The 25,529-nt window shown below is 38.4% G+C and overlaps 1 protein-coding gene and 1 long non-coding RNA gene across 10 annotated transcripts in view; one reads left to right on the forward strand and one right to left on the reverse strand.

Moving 5' to 3' along the window:
• DGKH (diacylglycerol kinase eta) overlaps positions 1-25,529 on the forward strand; it is a 234,059-nt gene that overhangs the window by 185,250 nt on the left and 23,280 nt on the right. For 4 of the 9 annotated variants that reach the window (XM_002712967.5, XM_051850642.2, XM_017343496.3 and 1 more), the window contains 9 exons: positions 167-280; positions 537-671; positions 2,420-2,583; positions 5,366-5,471; positions 6,437-6,529; positions 9,709-9,828; positions 10,519-10,627; positions 12,067-12,197; positions 18,086-20,313. In XM_002712967.5, the coding sequence (XP_002713013.5) occupies positions 167-280; positions 537-671; positions 2,420-2,583; positions 5,366-5,471; positions 6,437-6,529; positions 9,709-9,828; positions 10,519-10,627; positions 12,067-12,197; positions 18,086-18,175 (1,062 nt within the window). In that variant the 3' untranslated portion in view covers positions 18,176-20,313. Of the gene's footprint in view, positions 1-166; positions 281-536; positions 672-2,419; positions 2,584-5,365; positions 5,486-6,436; positions 6,530-9,708; positions 9,829-10,518; positions 10,628-12,066; positions 12,198-18,085; positions 20,314-25,529 lie in introns of those variants that run through there. The other 5 variants (XR_011378780.1, XM_017343497.3, XM_051850643.2 and 2 more) reach the window with 5 other exon arrangements.
• The window catches only part of LOC103349063 (uncharacterized), a 40,211-nt gene continuing 27,905 nt past the window's right edge, over positions 13,224-25,529 (reverse strand). Inside the window, exon 4 of the long non-coding RNA XR_011378783.1 lies at positions 13,224-14,105. This is a non-coding gene — a long non-coding RNA (uncharacterized lncRNA). The remainder of the gene's footprint in view (positions 14,106-25,529) is intronic.

A 25,529-nucleotide genomic window follows, 5' to 3' on the forward strand; every position in this document is an offset into this window, starting at 1 on the left:
CTATATGGGATGCTGGCACTGCAGGGAGTGGCTTTACCTGCTGTGCCACGGCACTGACCCCAAGACATAGGTTTTTTAAAATACGTATAGTGCGTAGTTTATATTCCTTGATGTGCCACTGTGTCGCCTAAACCTTCAGTGGAAGCACGTGTCATTTTTCTCTTAGATATTTGCTGCACCATCATTTGATGACAAGATCCTGGAAGTTGTGGCGATATTTGATAGCATGCAGATGGCAGTCTCGAGGGTGATTAAACTGCAGCATCATCGAATAGCCCAGGTTGTGGTTTCTCTAATCAAAGCTGACTACATTTCTTGGGCAACGCAGGGGGGGTGGGGGGTGGAAGCTATGGCTTCTACACTGTTTGTCCAGCTATAAAATGTTGCTGGTGTCAATGGTTACCATGTATCCTAAGTGGTAATGCATAGTATTCCCTTCCATAGAACTGACTAAAAAATCAAGCCTGAATGGGGTTTGAGGGTCAATTTCCTCGGGATGATTTGTACTCTAAAATAGTTTGCTTGTTTTATTTCAGTGCCGCACTGTAAAAATCACTATTTTTGGCGATGAAGGAGTCCCAGTGCAGGTGGATGGTGAAGCTTGGGTTCAGCCTCCGGGGATTATCAAAATTGTGCACAAAAACAGAGCTCAGATGCTAACCAGGGACAGAGTATGTAACAAAACACATTCTTCCAGAATTTTACCAAACTGTTTCTGAAAATTTTAAAGTTGCTATAAAAAAAATAAAACAGGAAAATTTCAAATTGTCTCTTTAAATTTGACATGTAGGTCATTGAGGTTTTTTTTTTTTTTTTTTTTTTTTTTTTTTTTTTTTTTTTTTTTGTTGACTTAACAAGTTTTTTTTTTTTTTTAAACTTTTATTTAATGCATATAAATTTCCAAAGTACGACTTATGGATTACAATGGCTTTCCCCCCATACCGTCCCTCCCACCCACAACCCTCCCCTTTCCCACTCCCTCTCCCCTTCCATTCACATCAAGATTCATTTTCGATTATCTTAATATACAGAAGATCAGCTTAGTATACATTAAGTATGGATTTCAACAGTTTGCTCCCACACAGAAACATAAAGTGAAAAATAATAGATGATTTTTTAAAATGATGATGAAATCAGAGCAGACCTATTGTCATGTTTAATCCCAGTGAGAGTCAAGTTGGGAATTGATAATTTCTTTTCTTTTTTTTTTTTTTTTTTTGTACAGAGGATCAGTTTAGTATGCATTAAGTAAGGATTTCAACAGTTTGCACCCCCATAGAAACACAAAGTGAAATATATTGTTTGAGTACTCGTTATAGCATTAAATCTCAATGTACAGCACATTAAGGATAGAGATCCTACATGAGGAGTAAGTGCACAGTGACTCCTGTTGTTGACTTTACCAATTGACACTCCTGTCTATGGCATCAGTAATCTCCCTATGCTCCAGTCATGAGTTTCCAAGGCTATGGAAGCCCTCTGAGTTCTCCGATTCTTATCTTGTTTAGACAAGCTCATAGTCAAAGTGGAGGTTCTCTCCTCCCTTCAGAGAAAGGTACCTCCTTCTTTGATGGCCTGTTCTTTCCAGTGGGATCTCACTCGCAGAGAGGTTTTAAATATGAGCAACTATTTATTTTGTTTTGTTTTAAATTAATAGACTTTAGTCTTTATAGCAGTTTTAGGCTTACAGAAAAATTGAGCAGAACATACAGAGAGTTCTAATTCTCTTCCTATGTGCTTCTTTCCTCTCTCCTCTATACACGTAACTAGCCCTATTGTTAACAGTATGCATTAATGTGGCATGCACAGTTGGTATGATTTACGTGCAAGCCATTATTGATGTCTTGCTCCGAACTGCAGTCCCTAGCTTGCATCATTCTTCATGTTGCACATCTGTTGGATTGTGACAGATGTGTAATCACGTGCATGCACCATTGCAGTGTCACACAGAATAGCTTCACTTAAATTCCCCAGTAGTCTTCCTGTTCATCTCTCTCACCCTGACCCCTACTGCTGGCAGCCGTTAATCACTTCCCTGTCTCTGTAGTTGTGCCTTTCCTGGAATAAGTATTTTTAGTTAAGATCAACTCTTAACAAAGAAGACTGACAATATCCAGACTATCTATCTAGCCTATATGAAATAGTTGGTTAAAGCGTAAATTGAAGAAATACTAAAGACAGAAGCATAGTATCTTTTCTTTTCAATAATATATTCACTTTCACCAGTTACATTACTGTTGTTTGTCACAGTACATTTGAAAACTTTAAAGTGGCTTTTTTTCTACTATTAATGATTTATTTAATGAGGCATCAGATTAGAGAAAATGCGATTGTGGTTTCGAAGACATTCATGTAAGATCTAAATACACATTTGCATGGGGCTCAGCGCTCTATTCATCGCGATATTGATGTTAACTAGGCCTTTGAAAGCACTCTAAAGTCTTGGGAAGATAAACAGAAGTGTGATTCTGGTAAACCAGTTCTTCGAACCCATCTGTACATCCAGCACGCCGTTGACTTGGCGACGGAAGAGGTGTCCCAGATGCAGCTGTGTTCCCAGGCGGCCGAGGAGCTCATTACAAGGTACGGGGGTTCCGGCTTTTGTACTCTGAGAACTCAGGTCTGAGCCAGTGGCATTATTGTTTTCCTCAGTTTGAATACACTGCTCCTGTCATTTGTGGGATCTACAAGACATGGATTTACTCTTCCTTATTTGCTGCCTCACGGGTACCTCAGTATCAGGTCCTCTGTCACACACACACACACACACACACTCGTGTCCCCTGCAGTCCAAACCACACACTTCCTGAAATACGATGGCTGACTTAATCCAACACTTACCATTCTTGTTTGTTTCCCCATTTTATATGACCTTTACATTGTGTCACCCACTTACCTATTGCCCTATAATTGATTAAGAGTTCTGGACTATAGTACGAAATATAAACATTAACGCCGTTCCCAGGTTAGTTGTGGGCAAACAAAAGAGTCCAAGAACCAGTTTCTTTTTTAAGATTTATTTATTTATTTGAAAGGTAGAGTTAGAGAGAGCGAGAGAAAGAGAGATCTTTCATCCACTAGTTCACTCCCCAAATGGCTGCAATGACCAGAGCTGGGCTAAACCAAAGCCAGGAGCCAGGAGCTTCTTCCAGGACCCCCAAGTGGGTGCAGGGACCCAAGCACGTGGGCCGTCTTCCTCTGCTTTCCCAGTGCCCATATGGGATGTCGGCACCACAGGCGGAGGCTTTACCTGCTACACCGCAGTGCTGGGCCCCAAGAACCAGTTTCTGACAAATATATGACAAATTTCCAGACCACACACAAATTAATTTTGGTAGACAAAAAGGAAAGGGATAAATGGGCTCTGTGAGTGTAAAAATCACCATAACGAGGAGAGTTTGGACAGGGGACAATGATGAGTTCCCTGGAGAATTAGGAATGTAAATTACACTAGAAATTCCTGGGTGTGGGGGAATTCACTGGGCATGTTAGGGTCCAAAAACACCCACCGCCTGGGGAACGTCTCCAAGAGACTCATGCAAATTGCAAAGGGTTTTTTTTTTTTTTTTATTACTATTTTTCCAGCATGCTGGGGCTCTCTGATCAGACCAGAACAGAGCAGCCTCGAGGAACTGAAGTATAGGGTTTATAAAGGCAAAAACCGCAAAATCGGGAGGGGGGAGAGAATACACGGTTGCTAAGTGGTTGCTAAAATCTTACAATCAGCAATTATGATCTTAAGACATAGACAAATCACATCTTCATTATTAGCCCAGGTAACCCAGATGCAACCTTTCTACTTTTAAGCTTGAGCAATCATGCTAGGGGGTTTTTGTGCTCTGCCAAGGGTGATGTAGTGCACTGCTATTGTCCGACTATTTGAGATCATAGTTTCAGACCAGAGTCTCACGGTGGGGGGGTGCTTTCCCAGAATGGCGTCTCAAGTGCTCCAAAATGGAGTCCCTACTGTCAAGGTGCTACTTCACTCTGTCTTAATTTCACAGCTGCACCAGGAAGGTTTAAACCTGTAAGCTTAAGCTTAACTTTTTACACCCGCACATATGCAATTTTAACTCTTCAGGCAGTTAGAATGTCAACCTGAGATTGTTGTACCTCTTTCCCTTTCTTTGAAAATGAAAGTAACATTTACCCATCTCTGCTCTTCTAAGTAACCCATTCTCCATGTCTCAAGGTTATTAATAACAATGCTATGGTTCATTTGCAAGTTCCACTGTACCTTGGGTATCAATTGTGGGATCCTTAAGAATGAAACTCTTTCTCTTTAGTCTCGATTCATTTAGATAGGGCTCCTTTTCCTTTTCTTGTTCTATCCTTTCCATATTGACAACCATTCTCCTTAAAGATGTGGCAAACAACAAGTGTTGGACTAGTCTTGCATTCTTGCTTATCTGCCAGCCATGTTATTTTGTAGCAATCAGTGGATCTGTTCCTCCTTTCCCTTCTTTGGTCTTTAGTGCCTTCCAGGATTTTGTCTTTCCAGGACTATTCTTAAAGGTTTAAATAGCAGCACACTTGGCCGGCGCGCCACGGCTCACTTGCCTAATCCGCTGCCTGCGGTGCCGGCACCCCGGGTTCTAGTCCCTGTTGCTCCTTTTCCAGTCAAGCTCTCTGCTGTGGCCCGGGAAGGCAGTGGAGGATGGCCCAAGTGCTTGGAGGAAGCGCCTGGCTCCTGGCTTCAGATCTGCACAGCGCACCGGCCGTAATGGCCATTTCGGGGGGTGAACCAACGGGAAAAGGAAGACCTTTCTCTCTGTCTCTCTCTCTCACTGTCTTAACTCTGACTGTCAAAAAATATGTATATATATCAGCACACTAGGCTGCGTTGAATAGACTAAGATTCAAATCTTAGCTCTACCACTCAGTCTCTCCACGTCTTCATGTATAAATGGACTGAATTAATCACGGCTACCTTTGTAAGCTGTGAATATCCACTTAGATAATGTTTATGAAGCTCTTAGTATGTAGATGATAAATATGGCCATTGTACTTCTCCCAAGTCTCTTATATTTGAAGGTTCGTTAAACATTCTACATGTGACCACTCTTACTTTCCAATGATTCTGCAAAATGAAGTATTTCTATGTTTTTACTCTTCCAAATAGCACTTCAGTATGTTTATTCCTGATAATAAACCTTTTTATTTCATTTTGACTTACTATTCTTTGTTGTGATGGTGTTTGAATTTTGTTAAGTCTATCCCATACCATTCATAATTACAAATTGTTTTCCTTACCAATCTTTGCATAATTCTTTACTTGTTTTATCCTACTACTTGTACATGTCACAGAAAATCAGCAATGCTTTTAAATAAAGGTTTTATTGACTTGTGTCATTTTTGCTTCCAGGATATGTGATGCAGCCACAATTCATTGTCTTTTGGAGCAAGAACTGGCCCACGCTGTGAATGCATGCTCACATGCACTGAATAAGGCCAACCCAAGGTGCCCGGAGGTGAGGATCTAATGGTAAATTCTCATTCCACAGATTCTTTGGTGTTACGTGTATGTTTTAATTCTGTAAAATAGAGACACCTCATGAAAGAAACTTAACGCAGCTAAATCTGAGTCTCTACCTGAAGAATTTGTAGTCAAATTCTCCATTTTCCTTTCCCTGCCAGTTTTCATTCCCACCCTTAAATTCTCTCCTTTTTTAAAAGTTCACCGTCAGTCACTGTCGTCTAGCCATCTTTCCTCTACTCTGTTTTGAAGGCCGCTGTCCTTCCTTATTCCTTCTGCCTTCTCCCTCGCCCCTTGATAAAGGGCAGAGCTAGATATCATCCATGTACATTGTGTTCGAGCTGCTCCTCTATCCTCGGGTGGTACATTGCACTGTTCATACCTGAGTTGGATTTACTAAATAGGAAATTGATGCTTCTTTAAAGTTTTTAACGTAGATGTTAACAGAATGGAGAAGATATGTGCTATAGTATGTGTTACATATATATCTATATATATATAGCAGTATAGAGAAAATTGATAGTATTGTTTTATTATTTATTCAATTGATAGTAACACAATCTGGTTAGAACCCCTGAGTGAAAGAGAGTATTTAGGAATAATTATAATCAGAAAATGCCCCTGCTGAGACATAATTTTTCTTTAACTTTTTTATGGGAACATTTATATGTTGGGTGTGTGTTGGGACTAGCATTTCTATATTTGTAGGTAGCCGATGCGGCCCTGAACATATTCCTTGCTGGCAGTGTGATCTTGTGGTTCTGTGATAGTAATAATTGAAGAGATAATTGTACTAGCAAACCTGAGTACAAGATATCAAATTTCTAAGAGAAGTTTTGGAGTTTACAAAAATGTTTTGTGATGTGAATTTAAGTCATGAGGCTAAAATTTAACGTATTTACTGATGGTGGATCCCACTTTAATACAGAACTGCGTGTCTTTGATACTCTTCTTTTCTAGAGTCTTACCAGAGACACCGCAACTGAAATAGCCATCAATGTGAAGGCACTGTATAATGAAACAGAATCTTTGCTAGTTGGCAGAGTTCCTCTGGTAAGAACAAAGAAAAGATGGATAACACAAGGATGATGGAAAAAATGTGTGGGCCTTCCCTTCCCCGGGAACACACGTTCCACAGATTGTAAGACAGGAGCAGCCCTCTGGCCTCCACCTTTTCCCCCTAACTTTTGCCTTCCAGGAAATGTATGTGTAACAATGGGGGTTATGACTGGGACTGACAGGTACGGAGAATTCCCTTGTGCATGCCATCCTGACGTTGTGCCTTCCAGCTCTCCCCAGTCAGCCTTGGGAGACTTGAGCTAGCCAAGGTGCAGTAGCTGTTCCTTGGGTACTCAGTTTGCACAAAGGTGTACAAGTTTCATGGGTTTGTTCTGTGAATTGATGTTTGGAATATGATTAGGATAGTCCTGAAAAGAGCACACCTTCTAATCAGTGTTTCAAGTAGGCAATTTCAAGAACTATCTCTGGTTAAATCCAAATTGACCCTGGATATCAAGTATAGGTCAAGTCCGAATCTGCCCATGGTCCATAGACCTCAGCCACATATGCTGCGGCCCCATGGATGTTCTATGTAAATTATCCAAAGTCAGCCTTTCTTAAAAAAAAAAATCCCTCACCATTTTCAAATGTTCCAGCATATTGGATCTTGTTACCACCTAGAGTTTGATTGTGGCATATTAATCCTTGCATGTGACCATGTAGTAGGCCTGAAGCATTATCTAGTTTTCCCTTCCTTGTAAAAAGTCTGATTAGTTGATTGGTGGTAATCCTGAAACATTTTTTGATAGTAATTTAATCTTAGGCAAATGCAAACCTAAATAATAGTGATATTGAAAGTCACAGTTCTTGGCATAGTGGTAAATGGGTGGGAAGTATATACCAGCCTAGCAAACTGGTATATACTGAATATATATATACACTGGTATATACTGAAGTGATTTGATTGATTGTGGCACAGAACACTGCCAACTGTTGAACATCCTTTGCTCAGGAAAAGAAGCCTAGCGGTTGCACAAAGGCCATTGCTCTTGTTCTCTGCAGTAGAAACTAAAACACTGGATCCTTGGCGCAAGAGGCAGTAGCTTCTATTATGGCCACAAAGGAAGACTTTTAGGAAGAAACGTTGGTTATCTTTTTTGGTAAAACCAGTGGGGCTCTCTTTTTGATTGTTTTTGGCACTACCATTGGTAACTAGTATATTCTACTACTCTTCTAACATAAGTACTATAGGAAATGCAATGAGCTGTGACTTCTGGCCTAATTTTTATGTTGAGGATATGTACTTCTGTGTTATTTGAATATTTAAAATAGTTTTTGACAGGAAGTGCAAGCATAACTTTATGCTTGACACCACAAGTATCCATTCAGTATTACTTTGTAGATCTTATCAGATATATTATCTGATAATATATATTATAATTATCAGATATATTAATACAGAAGAACTCTTTTCTGTTATTGTCAACTATGGATGTTTGGTTTAAAATGTATACCAGTCAGTTTTGCCCAAACCTTTGTCAATGGTGATTTTACAATAGTTAATGACACTTGAGTACAACTAAGACTTACTATTTTACTGTTAGTACGAATATATCATAACCATTAAAAAATTTTGTGAGACTTATATTCTTGGATGCAAAAAGAGAGTGGCAAATTCACACAATATGCTGGAGAAGCTCCATGTTTTATTTGCTACTAGAAATGGCCGATACCTTAAATAACTAGGGATCCAGCAACAACTGAATGTCCATAATAAACAACAGCACTATTCGCTCTTCACTTATAGTTCTAAAATTCTGTGAATGATCATGGATAGAAATGGTTTGATTTTAAATTAATTTTCAAAAGTATTGATCAGGAGCCGATGCTGTGGCACAGTGGGTTAAGCCGCCATCTGTGGTGCTGGCACCCCACATGCGTAAGGTTCAAGTCCCTGTTGCTCCACTTCCTGATCTATCTCCCTGCTGATGTGCCTGGGAAAGCAGCAAAGGATGGCCCAAGTAGCTCTGGCTTTGAAATATATAAATAATTTTTTTAAGATTTATCTTATTTATGTATAAGTCAGAGCGGGAGAAAGAGATCTTCCATCCACTGGTTCACTCTCCAAATGGCCAAAATGATCAGGGCTGGGCCAGGCCAAAGTCAGGAGCTTCTTCTGAATCTCTCACATGAGTGCAGGGTCCCAAGCACTTGGGCCATCTTCCACTGCTTTCCCAGGCCATTAGCAGGGATCTGGATGGGAAGTGGAGCAGCTGGGACCCAAACTGGTGCCCATATGGGATGACGGTGCTGCATACAGAGTTTTAACCCACTACGCCACAGCACCGGCCCCTAAGTAAATCTTTTTTAAAAAAATATTAATGAGCTGCAAGAGACCTTGGAAATAATCTGGTCATGTTGTGCTGTGTCTGGAAGAGGAGATGATGCTCCTGAGATCAAGTAACCTTCTCTTGATTGTATACTTGATAGTAACAAGGGCAAAACTAGGATGTAGTCAGCTGCCTTCCAGTTCCATGCCGGGCAGTGTTTATTTCACCTTTATTTATTTATTGAACTTGTAAATCAGTGAATTTTTAATAACTTATTTGAGTGGGTAAATGTGGTAATAGGTGACCAGCTAAATTCTCTCCAAAGTATCCAAAGCCTATTGCAGATTATAAGCCATTTAGGGTTTTGTTTTGTTTTGCCTGGTATTTAACACAACTTTTCATGACAAATGTATGTGAAATTCATTTCTTTAATTCTCTAGGAGACTTTTGTGTAGTTCTTTTCTATATGACAAATGGTTGGTCAATTTAAAAATTATTATTTATTCAGATAGTGACCTGTGGAAATTAGAGGGATTTTTGGCACGAGTGAATAGAATAATGAGACAACTCAGTAGTACAAGCAAAAAGAATGGGTAGATGCTTGGAAAGAAGGAGGGAGGCAAGAAAGGGGGTTATGTTTAAAAGAAAACACCCAAAGCAGTCCATTTTCTGTGAAATGATCGAAGTCACAGTCACACCGGCTACTTCCATCATCTCTAGGGATCAGACCAGGATTTCCCAGGTTGTTAAACAAAAGTCAACATTAAAGAATTTGCTCTATTCTTTTACTTAAACAAAATGGTTCTTATAAAAGGTGAGGATGCTCACTGTCCAGATAAAATGAATCTTCTGTTGGAGGTTGGTCACTGAGGCTTGTTTTGTGTTTGATCTGCTGATAAATAGCAGCTGGAGTCTCCACATGAAGAGAGGGTGTCCAGTGCCCTACACTCTGTGGAGGTGGAGTTACAGAAACTAACCGAGATCCCTTGGCTCTATTATATTTTGCACCCAAATGAGGATGAGGTATGTAAACTTCAGCCTGTTTCTTTATGAATGTAGGTCTTCTAACAGTAGCATTTGAACCTATCTTGGAAAAGGAGATTTTTAGGGGAAAATAAATTTTGATTATTACTTTTGAAGGCATTCATCTTTTTTGTTATTGTTAAGATTTGTTTATTTATTTGAGGGAGAGGGAGAGGGGATAAAGGGGTGGGGAGAGAGAGAGATCGTCTATCCATTTGTTCCTTCCCCGAGTGACCACAAGGCCAAGGCTGTGCCATGTTGAAATTAGTGGTCAAGAACTCCATCCAGGTCTCTCACATGGGGCCCAAGTAGTTGGGCCATCCTCTGCTGCTGCTTCCCCAGGTGTATTTGCAGGAAGCTGGATTGGAAGTGGAGCAGCCAGGACTAGAACCAGTGCTCTGATATGGGATGCCAGCATTGCAAGTGGCGGCTTAACCTGCAGCACCACAATGCCAGCCCCCAAAGTCACTGGTCTTTAGCCAGAAATGCATTTTTGTGAACACATACATATTATGGGAATTGGAACATTTTCAACAATACATTGTATCATGAACTTTTTTGAAAGAAGTAATCACTATTCTAGCATTTAGTGCTTATAACCTATTCCTGTTATATCTCTATTCTAAGTATTGGCTTTTCCTCTCTGAATGTCCTGAAAAAAAAAATTTTTTTTTTGCTCAATTTGAACAGGAGCCCTCTATGGATTGTGCCAAAAGGAACAGTAGAAGCACGGTGTTCCGAATAGTGCCGAAATTTAAAAAGGAAAAGGTTCAGAAGCAGAAGGCCAGTTCACAGCCTGGTAGGTGGTCCACACTGGAAGGGAAAGGACAACAAGATGGAAAAATTTACTTGTTCAGGTGATGTCATGGAGTTGATGAGGATGTTCTGGAGCTAGGTAGTGGTGAGCATTGCACAGCATCGTGGGTGTTCTAAATAGCATTGAGTTGTACACTTTAAAGCGGGGGATGTTCCCACAAGATATCATGCCTAGAGTTTGTCAGCATATCAGTAGGTGTCTGTAGTGAGGAAGCCCACAAGAAAATGAAGTGCTTGCTAAGCTGATGCTACTTTCTTGGGCAGATGTCCATGTGTTTCTTCAAGTGGATCTTTTTCGTTGGCCATAGCAGCTCACAGCATCAGTGTGTAACTTGTTCTTTGTCTTCAAAGTTCAAACTCTAGATTGTTTTGCTCCATTGAACACAGATGCTTTTATTCACTCGTTTAACTTGCTTAGTATATTTTCACCTCAAGTTCTATATTCTCTTTCTCCTGTTTGAAGGACACTGTTTGAAGCCTTGGTAATGACCGTGTGCTGTGATGCTTGCTTTCTCAAGCAAAGATTAAAGCCTTCTTTGCTACCGTTTTTCTACTTCTTTCTCTACCTTTCCTTTGAGATTAAACTCACTGCAGTCCTAGGGGTGAAGTACCTTCAAGTTCTGTGTATGTAACAGTGGCTGCTTTTCAGAATTAAATCATTTTATAATCGTTCTGAGTTAGCTATCTGATGGGAAACCTTGTTTATGATATTCATAAAGCAGTTATTGAAGGACATTTAAAAGTCCAAATGTTGCAAATAAATAGGTTTTTATTATTCTAATCAATGTTGAATAAAATGTATAAAAATGATTATAGAGACTAAAAAAGAACATAATGCAGCTCACCTTAAAGAACAATGCTGACAGTTTTTAAATGACATTAAATTGGTTTAACAGCACATTTATTGCTGTAATTATCAGTAGCAGTAGAATGAATGAAGGTAACACCTGATTTCACCAAGACCTTAATACAGAAAACTTGTACAAAATGAAATATACCGCATCAGATTTTAAATGTTGATTATCGTTTGTAGCTCATTTCCAATGGTAACTTTTCATACGTGCTCTTACAGACTTCACCAGAGCTTATTTAGACCTTGCACCACTGATCCTAATAATCAAATAATCAAAATACATTTTCAATACATACCGGGTAGTGGGGTTGCTTTGATGAAATTGAATGAAAGGTAAAGGCATGGGTGCATGGCAGCAAATGTCCTTGTACAGTCAGCTCTTTGTGTTGATTGATAGTGTGTAACCTGCATGGAAATAAAGGAACTGTAGTTTTGTTGAAATGAACACCTTTACCCTTTCCTTTGCTAGCTGCAGCTGCACTCTGTTTTGCATCTTCTTTGGCCAACTTTTGCTTTGTGATGCATTGAGCATGTAGAAATTAAGGGGGTTTTGCTCTTAACTTTGGTAGTTCAGAAATGGGGCACAGAGGAAGTTGCTGCTTGGCTGGATCTGCTCAATTTGGGAGAGTACAAAGAAATCTTCATCCGCCATGACATCAGAGGGGCTGAACTTTTGCATCTGGAAAGGCGAGATCTTAAGGTATTTCCTTTGTGCTACCCTTCTGCTCTTGAAACATTTTTTGGCAAAAGAGAATCCTTTCTTCTGTGCCTCTTCTGTTATGTGCTTTTAGCTTGGCTTATGTTGTGAAATGTGCAGTATTCTAACATTCACTGCTCTGTGGTCTGAGTCCCTGGTATGCTTTCTACACAAGAACATCTGCAATGTTTTCCCATCAAGCTCACCCTCTGTTACAACTAAAGTTCAGCATGAATTTGCTAATTTTTCTGTGCATCCATTGGTCTGATGGCTCCTGTGCTAATATTTCCAAACAGATCCTGTTTCCATTAGTTCCTTTTATTGGATCAGCATGGAAGGTGATGATTGTTGCTAAAAATAACTTTTAAAAATGTAATACATGGTTAACAACTAAAAATTGATTAAAAATATCAATAACAAAGTGCTTCCAATATATAGAACTAGATGAGAGACATAGCAATGACTACTTATAGTCCTGTGGTTTTATTGTGTTTCTGTTTGACCTTTCTTAGGCAAACATGAACAACTAGATGAATAAATTCATATTTCTTTTCCATTATGTATTAAAATTTGACTTTTCTTTAATAGAAATGTATTACTTTCTTGAGTAAGTGATGGAAAAATTATACCTAGCTTTTGCTAGAAAGTAGCTCATAGCCTAATTGTCATTTATAACAGAGAGGGAAAATCATTAATTCATGGTCTGTAGCAATTTGCTTTTATTCTTTGGGTGAAGACTCAATAGTAGAAACAGGGAAAGCACCCTGTTCTGTCCAACAGTTAGGAACAGGATTCTGTCATTTTATGTTTTCTTACTTCACACTGCCATTTAAAAATTCTAATAAATGACATTATTGAATGGTTCCTTTTCCTGTAGATTAAGAATAATGATACAGTGAATTTCTGACAAATCGCATAGAATGCATATGTATGCATAGAATGATGATATAGTGAATTTCTAACAAATTCATGGATTGTTGTACCTTAATCTACAAGTATGTTAGCAGAGCTCTTTAAACAGATAATGGATAGTATAAAGTAGAGATCTTTATTAAACAGAGTCATAGTTTTAGCACATCAAAGGTAAGTCCTACTTACATCTAAACATTTGTATTCAGCATTAACAAAATAATAGATTAATTCACTACCTTGGTTGAGAGTCTTAAATCTGGAACATAGCAAAATATATACATTTTTAGAGTTCATAAAGCAAATATTGACTTGAAAATAGCACACAACAAAATTAAATACAAGGGATCTTTACATTCCTTATATCTGTATAACATATGATATCCTGGGACGGCTACAATATTTATTGAGTAGTTACTGATTAATATATTATGCCTGCTTTTCTAGGTGATATCTACCTTCTTGAAGCTTGCATTTCATTGGCCACGAATAAGCATACATTCAAGGAACACATTTGTGTGTATGTGTGTGTCTAAAAAACACATGGATATAAATACATTTATATGTGTATTATATAAATACATATATATGTGTGTTACATAAGTACATGCAGACATGGGTGAACACATGTCACACATACACTCTGCCACACACTGAACGAAGTAAATATTTGCAGAACCGAAGCTCACAGATATACTGAGGCAGAGCTTCAGGGACAGGCTGGAAAAAGATAGGAGTAGAAAGGAGATAAGATTAAGAATTATCTTAGTAAACTTTCCTTTTAGGTTTTCATGGGTTTTTTTGTTCTGTTTGCTTTTATTTTTAATGAAAATTGCATTCTCTCCCTTAAAATTTTTCTTTTAAAGAAATTTGTATTTGATACTAAAACAGTGTGGGACAAAGGGAAATTTCACAGTAAGGACCTTGTGTAGCACGAAATTGTGAAGCTGGAGAACAGCCTTCCCTTGTTCTCTGTCACCGTAGCTGTTGGAAGAGTGAACCCTGTGAGAGAAAGTTTCAAAATGTTAGTTGGGATTACCTGCTTCCTGGGTAATCTCACCATTCCCCAATGCTGCACATGCTACTTACAAATACATCCAGTCATCTCTCCAGCCCTGATTGACCTCATTTAAAAACTTTAGGGTTCTATCACCAACTGACTACTGACACTACACAGGAATGTTGATCTGAACATGCCCAGAGCTAACTTTGATGCGTCCGGCTCCCCTTGGGCCCTTTCTCCAGTGCTCTGTGTTTGTAGAGCATGCCCCGGCCCCCAGAACCTCAAGACAGAGCAACCTGCAGTCATATTTAGCACCTTCCTATTCCTTATGTAGCCCCCCTTAATTCATTAAGCCCATCACCAAGCCATGCTGATTCTAATCTCCATTCATTTCTCTCTGTCTCTTTTCCAGAATCTGACTCCATGCTACGGTGTCAGATTTTGCTTGTTCAGTGAGGTCAGTAGCTCCCTAACTGGCCTTACACTGCTACTCTCTCTCTCTCTCCAGTCCATTTCCACGTGGATACTGGAGTGAAATGTTAACATTATTCATCAAGTGTGTCACTTTTCTGCTCAGAACCTTTCAGTGGCTTCCCATTTCCATGAGAACAAAGACCCACAGCTTTATGGAGGCCTTCAAGGTTCTGTTTGTTCATTCAGACGCCTGGCCCCTCACTCAGCTGTGCTGCATCCACTCTGCCTGTATTTCAGTTGCTTAAAAAAAAAAAAAAAAAAAAAAAAAAAAAAAAAAAAACGCTGAACTTGTTCTCACCTTAGGGTGTACCCTGTTTTGCTATTCTTCTCCTCCTACCCTTCACCTGGTTAATGCCTACTCAGAGTTTGGCTCAAGCATTACTTCCTTATTGCTGAAACAACTGGAAATAGGAACATGACAGTCCGAAGATGGGAGAAGGAAAGTATGTATAAGGTACTTAGCAGATGAAGGAGCAAACTAACTGCATTATTTTCCCAGCCACAACACAGTAGGAGGAAGCAAGGGCCATCAAAGAAACAGTAAAGATGGGGATGGGGTGGGTGTTTGTTTATTTTATCTATTTATAAAGCTGTATGTATATAGCTGGAAGGATAACTAAGTCTCTACAAATCCTGCTTTGGCAAAATGAAGCCTATTCATCCTAAGAAGGAAAAGCCCAATAATAAAGAAAATGACAGGGAGCTGCACTGTGATGCAGTGGGTTAAAGCCCTGGCCTGAAGCACTTGCATCCTGTATGGGCACTGGTTCGAGGCCCGGCTGCTCCACTTCAGATCCAGCTCTCTGCTGTGGCCTGGGAAGGCAGTGGAAGATGGCCCAGGTCCTTGGGCCCCTGCGCCCACGTGGGAGACCCAGAGGAGGCTCCTGGCTCCTGGCTTTGGATGGGTGCAGCTCCAGCCGTTGCGGCCAGTTGGGCAGTGAATCATCAGATGGAGGACCCCCCCCCGTGTGGTTCTGACTTTCAAATAAATAAATAAAAAGAGTATGACAGAAATAAATATACAATGATATGTGACAGATGTATTGATAAAAAGAAAGATAGAAAAATATGACAAATACCATGTCATAACTTTATCATGGCCTAACCTCTGAAGGACATAAAAGAATTAACACAAACTGAAGAAAATATAGGTCAGCTGTTAGTGTAACCCTATGGAAAACATTCCTCTCCTTACACTAAAATAGTAATTCTACTTAGTCATCCTGCCCCTAAGTTTTTATTCTTGAAAATACAATATGAATATGGCATAACGTAAGATATTTAATGTTGAAATATTTTGATAATCATATCTATGTCATCACAAAATATAAAAAATTTTGATATTCCATTTAAATCAAACAGTCAAATGTGACTCTAACTGCATTTGGATTATAAATGTAGGTGGTAGGCACTGGTATGTTCTCCTGGGATTTGGCCTTGTTTTTCAGTTTGATAGGTTAGCACATACTCAAGGAATGTATAATTGCTTAAGGACTGGTTTTGGATACTGTAATGTCACATGAGAAAGTCTCTCTCAGGACCAGTAAAATATTACAAAGATGTTACACTGAGGTTGTATCTAGTTTGAAAGTGGCAATAGGGCCGGCGCCGCGGCTCACTAGGCTAAGCCTCCGCCTTGTGGCGCCGACACACTGGGTTCTAGTCCCAGTCGGGGCGCCGGATTTTGTCCCAGTTGCCCCTCTTCCAGGCCAGCTCTCTGCTGTGGCCAGGGAGTGCAGTGAAGGATGGCCCAGGTGCTTGGGCCCTGCACCCCATGGGAGACCAGGATAAGTACCTCGCTCCTGCCATCAGATCAGCACGGTGCACCGGCCACAGCGGCCATTGGAGGGTGAACTAACGGCAAAGGAAGACCTTTCTCTCTGTCTCTCTCTCTCACTGTCCACTCTGCCTGTCCAAAAAAAAAAAAAAAAAAAAAAAAAAAAAAAAAAAAGTGGCAATAGAAAGGGCCTTTTCCAGAAGGAGTCACAATCGTCAGCAGCAATGCTGCTGTGGAACTCATTAAGTACAGGAGGGCAGGGGACAGAACTTAAACCGGCTGGATCTGTTCCATTCAAGAGTTTAATCATAAATAATGCTGTTACAAGACAGGATGAATATTTTGAAGCTTTATCTTCTCAGACAGGTAATCTTGTGGTATCTTGGAACCCTAACTTCTAGACTGCTTTGGAAATTACCTTTCTAAATATTTTCCTACTATTTCAAACTGTGTCTTATGAAGGAGTTGTTTGGCTTGACACATTGACAAACTGATTATACCCTTTACAGATTAAGAAACTATATATTTTGGAGGCCTTAACTCTTGCTTTTAGCTTTTCAGATGGTGAATGTCATGGCTGTTTTAGAAGGGTTCATTCATTCCTGTAACAAATACTTGCCCAGAGCTTGTAATGCATACTCTACAGTGATCCTCCATTTCTGAAAGTTAAATTTTGAATTCTTGGCACTTACAAAAGGATGGTTCTTTAGGAAATAAGGAATAATTCTGAGAGAATAAAGGCCAATGGTGTTTTGAGAGAAAGTGTCAACCAACAGATACCCATGGTTAAGTAATGTTTTACAAATACAGACTATAAGCCGGTGCCGCGGCTCACTAGGCTAATCCTCCGCCTTGCGGCGCCGGCATGCCGGGTTCTAGTCCCGGTCCGGGCGCCGGATTCTGTCCCGGTTGCCCCTCTTCCAGGCCAGCTCTCTGCTGTGGCCAGGGATTGCAGTGGAGGATGGCCCAAGTCCTTGGGCCCTGCACCCCATGGGAGACCAGGAGAAGCACCTGGCTCCTGCCATTGGATCAGCACGGTGCGCCGGCCACAGCGTGCCGGCCGTGGTGGCCATTGGAGGGTGAACCAACGGCAAAGGAAGACCTTTCTCTCTGTCTCTCTCTCTTTCACTGTCCACTCTGCCTGTTAAAAAAATACAGACTATAAAGTATGAAGAGTATTTAAGTATTTCACTCAGATTAAGGACTCATAATTCAACTGATGCACTTACATACCACATTTAGATGGCAAGCCCTAGCATCTTCATTTAGGGTTAGGCCTCAGTTTTAAATTTAATAATCTAGCACAAGAAATATCCATCACTATTTGCCTTTGTACTCATTGACAATGTCATGGTGTCATACACCATTCTTCTCTGAGATCCTAAAGAGCCTATTTTTGGGGGAAAAATACAGGAAGGATAAACTAAATTAATTTTGCTCTTAAAATATCACTGTATCTAATTTATGATAATGTTGTGATTAAGATTGTGTGTAGGATGTGATTTTTTTTTAATCAGTTGGTAATTTTTCAGTGTTAGGTTATTTTTTTTTTACTTATTTTTCTAACTTTCACTGCCTGATTCATTTAATTTCAACTAAAATGGATTAAATGAATGCTAATGATGTTACTTGCTGGTTAAATATTTAATCCCAGCTTCCTTTTATCAATAAATTTCTTTTTTCTTTCTCTCTCTCCTTCATTTTGCCTACCTTTCTTCTTTCTTGTAGGACCTGGGGATACCGAAAGTGGGCCATGTGAAGCGAATTCTCCAGGGAATTAAAGAGCTTGGCAGGAGCATGCCTCAGGCTGAGGTGTAAACATATTGGTGCTATTCCTTGGAAGTGAAGTCATTGCTACATAATACAAAGTTCATGGAAGCCACTGTCTGCTCTCATAGTTTCCCGGTAGATAAGTAAGCACCACTGAAGCACCTCCATGGCTTGATATGTTGCTCTGGGTGACAAATTTTGATTTGAGGTATTAGAAAATATTTTTGTGCCAAAACATACATTCCATAAAGCCATTTTCTTATTGTGCAAATCTGACACATTCAAATATACTCACAATTGTTAAAAAAAAAAAAAAAAGGTAGGCTGAATCTGAGATGAGATGATTGCATCCTCTAATAGGCGGAGTGAAATGTTTACTTTCCTCAGATCTGGTCTGATAAAATGTTCTGGCTGAGCAACCGCATGTAACAGTATGTGGCTGAAACTTCTTAGGTCTCATTTTGGAGGCACCGGCTTCTTCCTTCAAATCATTGCTTAGGAGACAAGATGTAAATTAAGTTGTGTTTGAATGTTGGATTGGTATCAACTTGGTCGGGTTCCTAGCATTCAGTGTTCAGAAGGGTATGGTTAAAACCATCAGATGCTATGATGAATGCAAATCTTAATGCACAGTGTTCCTACCTGAATTGTCTTTCCTTTTCCCGCATGTCACATCTGATATTGTAACACTATAATAGCTTTGATGTCAGTTTTAATGGAATTTAATTTATTACTACCCAAGAACCTTTTAATTGGCTAAGGGCACTGCACTTTTCTGTTCTTTCACATGGAAGTTTGCATAAATGTTTCCATACCTGAGACTTTGTGAACATGTGTCTGTGCTGTAGCCAACAAATGATACACGTCATGCAAGTCACTTGTACTTTGGCCTATCATAAACAGCAGGTGTGCACATCAAGAAAATTCTCTGGATAGTTCCATAAAATCACATGCTCCATTGCCTGACAAAACTTATTGCCACTTTGCAAACCAAAATTTTTACATTGTGTTCCCATTTTTTCCTTTCAACTTGATAATGATCAGATATTCTGTTTGGATTTCTAATATGACAGACTATTGACATCCAGGAATCCTCCAAGGTTTCAACTGCATTTTGTATTTCAACTGCAATTTGTATATTGATTCATCACTAGACTCATTCACTTGCTACAGTGACTGCTGACATACACTTCCCAAATGAAGACATTTAATTTTTTTTCTTCAGGGCTTTACATTATTATTATTATTGTCTCACTTATATCTTTTATCCAATCTAATAGATATAATTTTCCTTTGCATAAACCACTATAAGTCAGTGTAGCACATCAGAATTCAATACTATAATGACCAAATCTCTGAAAGCCAAAGGCAAACATATCAAAAGGTCACAAAAATATCCTCAAATAGGCTTTCTTTAGCCACTATGTACCAAAAAATTGATTGTAATATTTTAAATGTTGTGTATAAGAGAATTAAACAGGGTACTGACCCACTGGTGACAATTTTTGTAAAGTAGCCTGCTAGGTGCTCAGTAGATAAATATATACACACATATCTCTATATACACATATGTGTATATATACACATACATACACATATATGTTTATATGTATATACACACATATGTACATATAATCTTGAGATATAGTTTCATTGCTATTTTCTAGACAATTATTTGCCCAATGTTTAAAGAGAAATGTTAATAGGAAAGTATTTAAAATAAACTATTGTCAGACATATATAATTTAATTATCTCAAAGGAGGTGAACTGTTTGATACTTTATTCTTATTTATAACTTGGTTATTTAACTACTAGTCAACTCAAAAAATTTGAATATCTTAAAAATAAATGAACCTGGTGAGTTCCTGGCCATGTATGTCTGACTATAGGAGTGTATTTTACCTATACTGTGGGTGAGTAGAAAATTTTCAAGTAGTTTAAAAGAGTAGTACACTGTTCAGTGATTTTAATTTGATACACATTTCTGAAATCAAAGCTTACCTTTCCCAGTCCCTTTTATTGTTCCCACCCTGCACAGTGTCCTGCCCCTCTCAGTGCTTTCCTGTGATGTCCAGATAGGAGGTGCCAGATTCCCAGAACTCTGCTGAGTTCATAGATCCCTGTTCAGCTCTACACTTCCACCCCTCACAAAAAATAAATAAATAAATAAATAAATAAATAAATAGGCAGGGACCTTAGAATAAAGAATGTATTAGTATTAAATTCTTATTTGATTTTCTGTCCTTCATTAAAATACTCCTTTGCAATAGAAAAGATTCTTAAACTACTGCATCTTTTGAATTTAAGAGAACATGTAAGTGCTTGAATTATTTTTGGTGTTTGATGATCTTTTTAGTCTTGAAAGAGCTTTTATATGTGCTATAAAATCTTACTGGAATCCTGAATCAGAATTTTCTTGCAAATGGATTTGGGATGAGGGAAATCCTTTAACATGACAATTTGGATAATTTTTGTCATTGTTAAATGAGAGCAGTTTTTTCTGGAAGCTTTGTCCATGGATGGCTGTGTAAGACTCAAATGACTCACTGGCACCTGTTTGCCAGCATGGTGCCCTCAGAAACCTCCTTAGCATTACAGAGACCAGCTTCTCATCATAGGTAGGGGTTACCAAAAAAGAAAGAAACAAAGAAGCAAAGAAAGGAGCCACCATGAGCTTCTGCCTGGGATCAGATCGGATCACAGCTCCAGGCCTTGCTGTAGTCCATGCAGAAGTCAAGGTGAGAAGCTCAGTCTACAGCTGGTTGCCAGCTGTCACTGTCACCTCTTCTCCCTGGCAGGCTCCCCAACACTTGGAAGATCAGCATGCAGTGGGACATCACAGCCAAAATCTTAATTTCCATTTCATTTTCCAGAGAAAGAACTTTCTTTTCAAGAAGGAAAGGGAAAGCGTCATGCTTTTGTAAAATTTTGGAGTACTTGGTGTTTCTCTTCTGATCTTTCTTCATCCCTTTCTGAGAGTCCTGGTTCTTCATTTTCCATTTTCCCACATGTGCAGTACAGTGATGGTCGCTCAGATTCTCATTGCCATCTACTGTCCTTTCCCTTCCTGATCCTCACTATAAAATGACCCTTTTTATCTCTCCCTACCATAAGTACACGTTGTGGGTCATTCAGCCAAGTGGTAGGAAGAAAACAATGTCAAGAAATGAATTTTGTAATTTGTATTTATGAAAAGAACTTGCTAAATAATCTAAGCAAATTGATGGACTGGGTGACGTGAGGACTGCGGTATACACTACTGTGGCTAAAAAGGAGGCCTGTAAATGTCGACATGCATGCTGTCCGACAGCTACAGGTGGCCGTTTCAGTTTCAGGCTAATTTAATTAGAGGTTCTGTTTCTGCATTGCGGTATCCACATTTCACGTGCTTAGTAAAACGGCAGTGGACTGTACAGTTGTAAACATTTCCATCACCTCAAAAATTCTGTTGAACAATACTGGTTATGTCATTGCTGCTCAAAGTGTGGTCTTTGTGCCACACTTGTAGAAATGCAGAATTTCAGGTCCACTTTAGACCTACTGAATCCGAATCTTCCTTGTAACAAGACGCCTCTGAGGATTAGTATTGACTTACATCCATTATTATCCCTCTTAGATTCTGGGACTCTGAGGTCTGAGGTCTTCAAGAGTTCCCCAGAATAGCTTGCTCCTCCATCTGGTATTTCTTCTTTGTCGTCTGGCTAATCCCAGAAGTGAACTGAAACTCATTAATTACTCTAAATGATTTTCCTTTTAATTCCTTATTCCTAATTCTAGTTCTAGATGAGCTCTGTCTATCCAGTGGTTGTATTTTGGTAGCTAAAGTGGAATACAGGAAATTGGCCAACCCACATAGCTGGCCTCTCTCCAATCCCTCACTTTACAACTCAGTCAGTAGCAGACCACATTTGCTCAGTTGGTTGCTCATGTGGCATGTTCATTTTTGCACAACTTAAGTCACAGGGAACATTTTAGAAGAATGTGTACTGAGATAAGTAAAGACCAGGCCAGTCTCTTATTACAACACGTTCGTTTTCATTTTCTCTTATCAGTAGATTATCCTGCTGACATAGCTCATGCTTGAAGACACATAACAGTACACACACATTCAGTGAATCACTAGGTATGCAAAAAAAAGAGGCAAGAACCAAAATGATTTCAAGTAAAATGAATGTTGCATTTAAGGCCTCAAAGAAGGTATGTTTTTTTAGATTGAGGACTGCTTTTCTTACATGAGCTTATCTTGATTTCTCACATGGTTAATAATTCCTTAAAATAGTACACTAAAACTAGCATATTATATTCTTGATCCCAAAAGTACAAATTATCTATTTCTATAAGCAGGTTTTTTTTTTCCCAATGATTTGTCAGGAATCCTTCACTTACTAATTTTTATGTTTACCAAAACTTAATGGCCTAGAGCATGTTTATCCAGCTTTGATGAATAAAGAGGGCACACTGTATTCTTCATGGAAGTTATCTTTAAGAGGAATCATGGAAAGAAATATTCATGCAAACCTATGACTTAGAAAATGTTAGGGGTTCCCTATGAATACCACTTCACAGTAACTGGTCTTTTTTCTCTGACTGGGCAGACAACGTAGAGGAGTCTCATGTTCTATGGGATATGACTCTCTTAAGGATGTAGCTGTTAATTAAGCTGTAAAAACAATACATATCTCAGGCTTGAGGTCTTGGATCTCGCCTCGCCTCATCTCCACTGCAATGAATGCACCCTACATCTTTCAGTGTTAAGTTGGGTAAGACAGCGATTTTAGAGTTTGATAATCCAAGGGGCAGTTTTAAAACTTAAAATTCTTCAAATCAGCTGGAATGACAAGCGAGTTGTGAAAATTCCTCCAGTAGTAGAAAGTGTGGGCCATGGAATAGTTTCCCCCTCGGTTCCCACATTATAAGGCTGCCAGACTTCTTGCTGTCCTTTCGCTGCCCCAGGCCAGTGCCTCGGGGCCTAGAGCTTTGTCTGCTTTGGCAGCCCCAACCAGTGTCACAGTCTCTGGTCAGAGCAGTCATAGGATGCCTTTGCCATGGGAAGCATTCCCAGGCACACAACTAGATGTACAAGGGGATGATTATTGGCTTCCATAATATGCAAAGCATTCATTTTCAAAATCTTTACTATTCTATTTTTTTATCAAGTTTGTTTAGAGACATTCATGTTAAAAATACTATAAAGATTTATCATAGAGAACAGAAAGATCAAAGACAGCTGGACTGTACTTATTTGTATAATGCTGTTATTTTCAGGAAAAGAAGTTTAACAAAGTAAAATTATGTATTTAATTCAGTAGCAATGTTTAAGATAGACCCCTATATTATGTTATGTAAGTGAATATATTAATTCTTGTTATGTAACTAAGGTAATCTATTTACATTATTTATTTACGCTCTTCATTTTTTTTGTACTTCCAAGTTTTAATTGGAAAAAATAAAAGCCAACCATTAAAATGTTTTTAAAAATCCACATAAAATGGTTCATTTTAGCTGCACATTATTCAATTTATAGAGAGTCTGCATATTTAATAGCAACTGCATTCCAAGAGTAAAATAACCAAGCCTGAAATAACCAGGAGTTACTGTGTAGATGCGTTTAAGTAGAGGAGTTTAATACTCGGTTGATAATGCCACTAAAGTAAACCAATGCAGTTAGATAAATAAGCTAAAAAGGAAAGAGAATATGTTTGTGGCCCTTGATGTTTGATTGCACTATGATTTCCCTCAGCATAGCTGTATTCTGAGTCGTAAGCTGATAGATAGCTACAGGTTACTTACAGTTCTGGTAACTGGTAACTAGTGCTGTGACAGGTTTGGTATTGAAACATTCCTTGTTTTGTGAGTTATATATGTATATTGAAGATGACTAGTGAATTGGAGTAATATATTTATGTACAGTTGGGAAAATATGGTAATTATTTTCAAATCTGCAAGTAACTTGTACCAGATTTTTTTTCTTCCTCTTAAGTGAGATAAAAGTCTTACTTTTGTGTAAAATGTCTATTTATACAACAGATCTCTCCTTTTACTGGTGTTATTAATTTTCATATTAAAATTTTTCTTATCTTTTTATACCAAGATAATTATCATGCTGGTTATTCAAGCTGCCAAGATGTATCTTAGTTTGCAGGATTTTTGGCAGACAAAATATTTAATAAAACGTAAATATAAGCTTTGTATATTTTGTGGCTTTAGGGACAAGAATTTTCTCTTTGACTTTCTCTATGTGAGGCAGTGCTGTTACCAGCAAAGTCAACAATATACAGTATTATCTGTAATCATTAGAAGAAGGTTTGCACTGGTTGTATAAATCAGTGCATTTATTTATTATGTTGTTGTTTCATCTTTATAGAAAATGCATATTCTAGCTCTTTTCCTTTTTACTGCTGTTGCTTAGAGTGTAATAACTCTTGTTAATGATTTACTTACTTAAATACTTGAAGTACTCATTTCTGCCAAACAGATGCCCAACTTTTTTCTTGTTAAAAAAAATAGATATTCTTTACCATTGTAGATACCTGAATAGTAATGGGACTTTGTTAAAAAATAACTTTCATGTTTGAAATACATATCCAAGCATAAAGCCAAAAGGAAATCACCAATATTAACAATTCATTATAGCCAAAAGACTTATTGTACAATATTTTGCCAATCTATAATAATCATAAAGTTATGACTTCTTTCTGTGGTGAATTTCAGTTTCTAGTATGCAAGAGATCTCAGTGATTATACTGCCAATGTGACATTCAAATGAGCATTAAGAATCTTGAATACCCTAAAATAATCAGATACCCTCTAGCAATCACTCTTGGTTCCAATTTGTATATTTTTAATCTATGTTTGCAATTGATTCTGGGCTGCTTTACAGATAGTAACCAGGATAGAAAATGGTTTTGTTTCTGTTAAGTAAATCATCGATGAGATTATAATCATTTTGCATTATTTCTATTCAAATGTCTTTCCAACTCCACGATTCAAAAAACTAAAAAATTAAAACATAATATCAACATATGACACAAAGTACAATCACATTTTCGCATTAAAAAATAAAAAGCTGTTCCAATTTAATGTGAAGTAATGTGTATACCAAAGAAATCATTTTGATAAGTCCTAAATTCAAGTGTCTTATTCTACTTTCCAGTGTAAGCAGTAATGAATTGTGAGTTGAGAATAATAAGAGATTGAGAATTAATTTGCTATAATTTGAAAGATATAGCATTTTATATTGATTTTACTGTTTCACAAGCAATTATTGAGGTCAGGAAATATATAAGAAACTATATGGAAATTATAGGAAAAAGGAAATTGAGTTGCTAATTTGGCAAAGATTTGGGAACAAATAGTTTGAATATAGATTTCTTTCACCTTATATAGGAGCACAAGGCACAT

Source organism: Oryctolagus cuniculus, chromosome 9 (assembly GCF_964237555.1).
Source record: "Oryctolagus cuniculus chromosome 9, mOryCun1.1, whole genome shotgun sequence".
Classification (NCBI taxonomy): Eukaryota; Metazoa; Chordata; class Mammalia; order Lagomorpha; family Leporidae; genus Oryctolagus; species Oryctolagus cuniculus.